Below are 8,866 nucleotides of genomic sequence, written 5' to 3'. Positions count from 1 at the left end.
ACAGATATAGAATGCATTTTAAATACTCTCTCACTGTGTCAGGTGTTATCATATAAGGGCTTTTAAATATATTTCTTAATGATTCATTTTTAATATTTTATGCTCTTTTATTATGTTTAATTCCTAAATAATTTTTTTTTTGGTTTTTCGAGACAGGGTTCCTCTGTATAGCCCTGGCTGTCTTGGAACTCACTTTGTAGACCAGGCTGGCCTCGAACTCAGAAATCCGCCTGCCTCTGCCTCCTGGGTGCTGAGATTAAAGGCGTGAGCCACCACACCCGGCCCTAAAGAATATTTTGTGTGTTTTGAAAAAATTTAGTATTGAACATTAGATACAGAATCCTCAATTATGGATGGTATTAAGTATTCATTAGTGATATTTTTAGGGTATCAAAGGATGTGAATATAAAAGTTGAACAAATTTTTATGTATTATTTGATTCTCAAAATACTCAATATTATTGGTGTTTGATGTATACAATGCATTTAAATAATAAAAAATTAAGAAAAATAATAAAAACATTTCAAGAAAAACAAAAACAAAATAAATATCAGGTGTGGTGGTTGCGAGCCACCATGTGGTTGCTGGGATTTGAACTCAGGACCTTTGGAAGTGCTCTTACTCGCTGAATCATCTCACCAGCCCCCAGCTTCTCACACATTTCATCCTGTCATGATGCTCTTCCCTCCCTCCACCCAGAAAAGGTCCCTGCTGATGACTGCTTCCCTGCTCTGAGTTTGCTCTCCCTCCCCCTTCCTGCCTTCAGGAGAGGTTGGGAAGTGACCACTTGGATGTCTGCGCCCTGCCAGGGGAGGGGGGGTGTCAGCAGGACACCCATGCTGCTGTTGTGCCAAGATTAGCCAGTCCCTCCCTACCCTATCCTGTGTGCTTCCACCTCATCCTCACCCAAAGAATCTATGTGTCAGCTCAGGATGTGGGGCTAATCTTTGTGAGTCCAACACGTGCCTGTATCTCCGCAGTATCCACGAAGCCCAGGCCGATGAGGCCACCCCTGGACTTGATCAGTATCCAACCTTGTCTTCTCCTGTCCCCAATGTTGTCCCCAATGTTGTACGCACAATTAGACTTCTTCTAGCTCCAGTCTGCTGCCTCCTGTTTCATCTCAATAACAGTAACCCGAGCTAAGACAGTCGGAGTATAAACTGGTGCAACAACTACAAAAATAACCATAGAGTTGTCTCAGAAAAACCTCTCATAAAGTTCATATGGAAATGCAAGAACCGTGGATTGCCAAATCGGTTATAAGTAGAAAGACACAAAATTATCACATGACCTAGCTTCAAGATACGCAACAGAGTCATAGTGACAAAAACAAACACACATCAATGAAACATAACAGAGGGTACAGGCATAGACACGCTGTTCAATAAATGGTGCTGGTAAAACTAGATACTCACCTTCAGGATAAAATTATATCCAGATCTCTCATCACAAACCAAATTATCAGTTCAAATGGCATCAAAGGCCCTAGCTTAAAATCACAACTGTTGAAACCGCTAAAGGAATATAGAAGAAAAACTTTGGGATACAGGTTTATGCAAGAAATTTCTGAATGGCACAGAAACTAGACTCAGAAATTGACAAACTGATCCTCAACCTTCCTAATGTTGTGAAACTTTATTATAGTTACTCATGTTGTGGTGACCCCACCCCCAACCATAACATTATTTTCATTGCTACTTCATAACTGTAATTTTGCTGCTGTTATGAATCATAATGTAAATATCTGTGTTTTCCAATGGTCTTAGGCAACCTTTTGTGAAAGGGTCATTCAACCTCCAAAGGGTCACAACTCAGGTTGAGAACCACTAGTCTGGACTATATACAGAACTGTGCAGAAATTAAACACCAGGCAGTAAATGGGCCAATGAACTCGATTCTCAATAGAAGACATAAAAATGACCAATAACACTTTTTAATGTGTTTGACTTCCTTAGCCATCAGAAAAACACTACTTTGAGATTCTATCTCACTCCAGTCAGAATAGCTATTGGAAGAAAACAAACGTCAACAAATGCTTTTAAGGTTGCAGAGAAAGAGGCTACCTTATCCATGGTTGGTGAGCATGTAATGTGCTTCAGGCACTATGGAAATCAATGCAGAGGCTTATCAAATAAAAATAAAAATAAAAAATAAGGCAGGTGGATTACTGAGTTCGAGGCCAGCCTGGTTTACAGAGTGAGTTCCAAGACAGCCAGGGCTACACAGAGAAACCCTGTCTCAAAAATAAAAAAATAAATCTTCCATATGACCTGACTATACCACTCCTAGGCACACACCTAAAGGCATCTGCACTTTACTGTGCATGTGCTTGTACATCTGTGTTTGTTGTTACTCCTTTCACAAGCACAAGGAACATGAGTCAGCTTAATGTCCATCAACATTAATTACTGCCCTGATCTTGACTTCTTTTCTCCTACTACTGACTGGTTGGTATTTCACACTTATTTTCAAAGCTGTACATAATAATGTTATTTATTTTTCTTAGAATTTACTTAATTGTGTGTGTGTGTGTGTTGTGTATGCGTATCACAGGAGACTGTGGAAGTCAAAAGTGGCATCAGAGCCGCTGGAACTGGAGTTACAGACTTTGAGTCATCACGTGGGTGCTGGGAACTGAAACCAGAGTCTTTGTATGAATCATAAGCACTCATAACCACTAATCCATTTCTTCATCCTTTTCCTCCTCTCATTATGTAGCCCATGCTAGCCTTGAATGGTTGTGTAGACTAGGCTGGCCTCAAACTTCACAGAGATCCACCTCTCTCCTACTTTTGTGTTTGGTTTTGGTGGCCCAGTGAATCTAACCTGGTTTTTTTGTTTTGTTTTTTTGTTTGTTTGTTTGTTTTGTGAACATAAGCAGGGAAAGAAATCAGTATTTTGAGGAGGGAGGGAGCCCACACAGAAATGCTAAAAAAATTAAAAAACTCAGTGAGTGGAACAGAAAAACAATAGAAACATCACCAATGGACTCAGCCAGGCAGAAGAAAGACTATCAAGGATGGGAGACGAGGTTGACTACTGTACCTAAATTCAAGAAGGACTTTTTAAAATGAGTATTATGATGTCCAAGAAGTTCAGGATGCCATCAAAAAACAAACCAAAGAATCCACAGAACAGAAGGAGCTAAGAGAAATGCTGAAGACAGAGAATTTGTCTGTTAGTTGAATCTGGAGGTCTCAGTGTCGGATTCTAGAGGTGACAATCAGAGCCATTAGGAATTATGCACTACAGTCCATCTAGAAAGAGCACTGTGGGGTTTCCTCCCTACAAGCCACATACTTGATGCCTGTCTATTTCTGCGTTGTAAGAATCCGGCTTTACTCTCCAAATGGTTTCCCAGGTACTGCTATTGCAGCCCTGACATCCAAGTCATCTGCCAGGCCTGTCTCTGCCCAGGTAAACTTTAAAGTTCCGGTCGAAACCTTGTAGCTAACAGGCAAGTCACGGTGATGGGTGGAGGAGGTTGCCATAGAGACAGGTCCAGGGCCTGGGGCTCGGGATGGGAAGGCTCGGGTTCGGCTTCCCATTGGCTCTACGGACGAGCAGCGTTCTCCACTAGCACATGCGCAGTGGCGCCGAGGCGAGGTCGCTGCGAAGCCCGGGAGCTAGGGGTTCCGGCCGGGGCCTCTGGGGACCCGGCTGGAATGAGCGTGTACTGACGGCTCCCGGCTCCTCCCAGGGAGAGAAGCGGTGAAGCTGAGCCCCTGATGCAGCTCTGAGTCGAGCCTGCCACGGAGGCTCCCGCCACGCCGCCGCCATTGTTGCCCGGGCTGCGCCGACGGGGCCCGAGTGACAGGTACTGATGTCCGAGCGCGAATGTCCACGGGGAGGCCGGCCCGGGGCAGGCTGGGAAGGGGAGGCGGCTGGAGGCAAGGCGGGCGCATCTCCTCAGGGCATGCATGACTATGGATGAGCTAGGCTGGGAGTTGGAGCCCCAAACAAGTACGTGTGGGTTCTTCTCCGTGTCAGGATACTTGTGAGGTTGGCTTTGAGAGAGGTGGATAGTGCTTTCGGTTTACACTTGAGGAAGCTCCTGAGACGGCCTCCAATCACAGCCTAACAGGCTTGTCTTCTCTGCTCCGGGAATAGAGCAAACTATGCAAGGCAGATAAATAGATCGCCTTGGCCCCGCCCCTATGAGATTGTTTGGAAACCTCCAGTTTGTCCCAGTAATCACAAATTTGCTCTGTTGCTGAGAACATCCGGAATATTAGTGACTTGGATATTGAAACATTTCTTTCTGCAAGGTGATAAGTTTTCAACAAGTTAGAAATTAACCATTCTGCTCATGGTTCCTTAAATTATTGCTTCTAACACCACCATCAATAAACACACATCGTGTGTGTGTGTGTCTAGGATGAATGTATTCTAAATTCAAGGATAGAGGAAAAGAAGACCAGGGTAAATTCTGTGTGTTTATCCTGCACTCTGAGGAGTCTGCTTCTGTGTGTATGAGGGGTAGCAGAGAACACCAAAAATGCTTGAGCTGATGGGCCATTCTTGTGCTGGATAGTTTTATGTCACCTTGACACAGCTATGGTCATCTTATAGAGGAAATGCCTCTATAAGACTGAGAGCTACTTCCTGCCTCCAGGTTCCTGCCCTGTTTGAGTTCCTGCCCTGACTTCCTTTGATGATGAACAGTGATGTGGAAGCACGAGCTAAATAAACCCTTTCCTCCCCAGATTGATTTTTAGTCAAGGTGTTTCATCACAGCAGTAGTAACCCTAACTGGGACAAAAATTGGAACCAGAAGTAGGGTATTGCTGTCACAGTCCTGGCCATGTTGTTATGGGAAGATCGTAGAAGGACATTAGAACTTTAGGCTAGAAAAGTCGTTGAGTGTTGGAAGCTCAGTGAGCTATTCTGTAGGAGCTAGGAAGAGAAGGATGTTAAGAGCAGGAGAGAAACGCAAACTTGGCCTTTTGTGTGAAGAATCTTTGGTGTCTGGTCATCTGGAACTGAATAGTCAGCTGTGACTAAAAAGAAACCAGTGTCACTGAGGTGAATAAGAAATTGCCCAAGAAGCTATATTTCAGAGGGAGACAAGATTATACCTCATTCTGGCTGCCAAGCTTAGTGAGTAAGAGTCACTCAGATGGTACTGGTTTTGATGGCATAAAAGAGTCACAGCGAGCATCTGAGGCTTAGCACTGTGTGGCAGGGCTGGGATCCCTGAAGAAGTCCCAGAAGAGGTTGTCTTACTAAGATTTCTATTGCTGAGATGAAACACCACAACCAAAAAGTAGTTGTGGAGGAAAGAGTTTATTTGGCTTACACACTTCCATGTTGCTGTTCATGATAAAAGGAAGTCAGGACATGAATTCAAACAGAGCAGCAACCCGGAGTCAGGAGCTGATGCAGAGGCCTTGAGAGGTGCTGCTTACTGGCTTGCTTCTCATGGCTTTTTCAGCCTACTTTTTTTCTCTAGAACCCAAGATGACCAGCCCAGGGATGGATCACTTACAATGAACTGGGCCCTCCACCATCAATCACCAATTAAGAAATTGCCCTATACGATCTTATAAAGGCATTTTCTCAATAGAGGTTCCCTCCTTTGAGATAAATCTAGTTTGTGTGTCAAGTTAATATAAGACTAGCCAGCACAGAAGGTATTGGTGAAAATACAGTCCAGTTTCATCAAGAGACCCCAGCATTTTGGAAATCCAGTACCGTGGAGTGATCACTAAGGACATCAGCAGCAGTGGTATGAATCCAGCTGGAGCCTAAAGGACAAGCTGTGTGTTCTGCAGAGATTGGAGCCAGAGAAGTGACCCAGGCCTTCTGGAGGAGCCCAGAAGATTGTGAATGGATTCCATTGGACATTGGACGTTGAGTTATTTACACAGTTAGAGTTCGGCTTTGATTTGATTTGATTTGATTATGACTATTTCCTGGTTCTTTCCTCTTGAAATAAGAAAGTAACTTATCTTTTATTTTATAGGAGCCCACAGTTGAGAGACTTTGGATTTTAAAAAAGACGGAAATAAAATGTTTGATTTTTGTAACACTTGTGAGACCTTTTAAGTTTGAAAATGTTTTATGTTGTGATGTCGATATTAATGTGTGATCTTGGGAATGAATAAGGGAAAGGTTGTGGCTTAACAGTGATGCATTTATGTGTCAAACTGACAAGAGATCATTTGTGCTGCCTAGTTTTACATCAACTTGACACAAGCTGTGATCATCTCAGAGGAGGAAACCTCAGTTGAGGAAACGCCTCTATAAGACTGAAGTGTAGGCAAGACTATAGAGCATCTTCTTAATTAACAATTGGTGTGGGAGGGCCCGGCCCATTGTGGGTGGGGCCGTCATTGAGCTGGTGGTCCTAGGTTCTATAGGAAAGCAGGCTGAGCAAGCCATGGAGAACAAGCCAGGAAGCAGCATTGTTCCATGGCCTCCGCATCAGCTCCTGCCTCCAGGTACCTGTCCTGTTTGAGTTCCTGTCCTGTCCTTTGATGATGAACAGTGATGTGGAAGCGTAAGCCAAATAAACTCGTTCCTCCCAAGTTGCTTTTGGTTAAGGTGTTTCATCTCAGCAATGGTAACCCTAACTAAGACAATTCTTGTGTTTCAGGGTCTTGCTCATCTTTGCAAGTTCTGGACTCAGAATTTGTTACAAGACACTAACTTTTATCGTGGTTCCATTCTGGACCTGGCCTCAGCAGCCCTTGGGGGGAAAAAATTGTTGTGACTGTCACATGAGACTTCAAACAGTTGGCTCAATTCTGGAAAAATAAAGGGTACTGTCAGGTAGGTCCTCCTGTCTGTAGCAGTGTTGGCCTCGAGAGAGAAGATGGCAAATTCTTCACTTTCCCAAGTCCTTCTAATGTGGAAGCCAGGCAAGATCCAGAAGGGACCCTGCAGTGCTGAGCAGCAGACACTCACCTCAAGACTCTTGCGTGACACTGAAACCTGTCGACGGAATTTTAGAAATTTCCCATACCCGGATGTGGCAGGCCCTCGGAAAGCGTTGTGTCAGCTCCGAGAGCTCTGCCTGAAGTGGCTGAGACCTGAGGTTCATTCCAAGGAACAAATTCTGGAGTTGCTGGTGCTGGAGCAATTTCTGAGCATCCTGCCTGGGGAGGTTAGGACTTGGGTAAATTCTCAGTACCCAGAGAGCAGCGAAGAAGTGGTGGCTTTGGTGGAGGATTTGACTCAGATCCTAGAAGAAGAAGAAGGTAAGAATTGTGCCCCAGAGAGGGGTAGAATCCCTGGGTAGTTAGAGAAGGCACCTAGCACTTCTGAGAACAGCCCCTCCTCTTCAATGAAACTGGGGAGAATAAAGGTCAGCATATAATGAACTTTAACATGAGGGCCATTCCTGCATCGTGTCCCCTTTCAGAGTGCTTGGGACCACTGTGACTTACAGAGGTTTGCACCACTATGCTAATAAGCCATTAGCATTATGAATTGGGCTTTACAAATACATACTCCCAAAATAGAAAGTATCCAAAAAGCATTCATGTATTGAGACAACTCACAACTTTGTATCAGAGATTTAGAGAGCAGAGGATGTCTATAGCCTGGCAGTGCTTGCCTTGCATGTACATAGTTCAGGGTTCAATTCCAGCACCACCAAAACAGACAGAAATAATGGAGAAGTATGGATTTTGCATATAGTGCCAAGGCAGGCTTGGTTTTGAAGTCTGCATTGATAGGATAGGCCAAATCATTGGCCTTTCCTCGGACGCTGAAGTATTAGCAAAGTTTTCAGTGTCTTTCGCCTTCTTACGTTAAGGAAGTGTAGACGTCTGGTAAAGTGTGTCCTAGGCCGTGCACACAGACTAATCATCCTTGTCTTCCCAGCTCCTCAGAGTTCTGCCCTCCCCCAAGACACCCCAGAGGATGACCCCAACCATGACCCCAACCCTGCTTCCCAGGCAGGGTGGCTCAGTGACGTGGTGACCAAAGTGAGTCTGACTTTTCTTCTGTGGTTTTAAAGTTGCTTCTTAGTGTATGAAGACATTTCATCCTGGGCCTATAACTGATGAGCCCTCAAAGGCCCCATCCAAACCCCAGGCCCCCCCAGTTTCCCTCGGGAAGCTCACACTCCTCCCTCGTCCTCCTCACGATGACGTTGGTCAGCAGTATTGTGTGAAGGCTAAGAGACCGGCCCCACAACCAGTCTCTGGGTTTGGGTTCTTGCCTCTGCTATTGAATCTGTGGTTTGACACAGGTTCTTAACCACCCCAGCCTAAGTTATTCAATGCCAGAAAATAGACTTTGCCTTTTAGATTACACACACTAGATGTGAGATACCTGGTTATCCTAGATTAGAGTAGTGGTTGCTAATGTTTTTATCCATTAAAAAGTAAAGGTGGTATATTCTGTGATCTTCTGTTCGGTGGTCTCTCGTTTTAAGGAATAACAACTCAAACAACATTGAGAGGAGGATTTTCTTGGAAGATATATAGATATAGATAAAGATTTAGATATCTCCTAAAGTTGGAAGGCCTCTGGTACCCAAACCATTACTTCTTTATAGATGACATAAAGATATTTACTTGGAAAATGAGAAAAAAAATCACAGGAAAATGTGTTAGAAATGGGCTGCTCTAGAAAATAACATACAAAAATATATCCTATGTAAAGACCATGTGATAAAACAAAATAAAAGATTATTTAGCCAGTAGCATACATATGCACACACTCAAAAGAGAATCTGAAGATAACGTAGAACTAAGCACAGTGTGGATTTTACAGCACTTTAATGTCCTTTGTCATTTTATAGGACATTTAAAAAAAAAAAAAGAAAAAGAAACCCTTGAATAACTGCAAAGCTGTCATTTCCCTAAATTAGAAACTTAATATGATTCTACTCTCTCTGTATTCAGCTGGG

The 8,866-nt window shown here is 43.8% G+C and overlaps 1 protein-coding gene across 18 annotated transcripts in view; it reads left to right on the top strand.

The window, feature by feature from the left end:
* The first annotated feature begins 3,574 nt into the window (after positions 1-3,574).
* Positions 3,575-8,866, top strand: part of Zfp287 (zinc finger protein 287) — a 39,469-nt gene continuing 34,177 nt past the window's right edge. For 12 of the 18 annotated variants that reach the window (XR_879525.3, XR_879527.3, XR_879522.3 and 9 more), the window contains exons 1-3: positions 3,577-3,820; positions 6,602-7,205; positions 7,834-7,937. Coding sequence is in view for 3 of the 18 variants with exons in the window: in NM_001382823.1 (NP_001369752.1) it covers positions 6,821-7,205; positions 7,834-7,937 (489 nt within the window). In the remaining 15 variants the exon portion in view is untranslated. Of the gene's footprint in view, positions 3,821-5,455; positions 6,033-6,601; positions 7,206-7,833; positions 7,938-8,866 lie in introns of those variants that run through there. The other 6 variants (NM_001382823.1, NM_133208.3, NM_001382824.1 and 3 more) reach the window with 4 other exon arrangements.

The sequence above is a fragment of the Mus musculus genome, chromosome 11, assembly GCF_000001635.26.
Source record: "Mus musculus strain C57BL/6J chromosome 11, GRCm38.p6 C57BL/6J".
Taxonomy (NCBI): Eukaryota; Metazoa; Chordata; class Mammalia; order Rodentia; family Muridae; genus Mus; species Mus musculus.
This window is presented reverse-complemented; position numbering and strand designations above follow the sequence as displayed.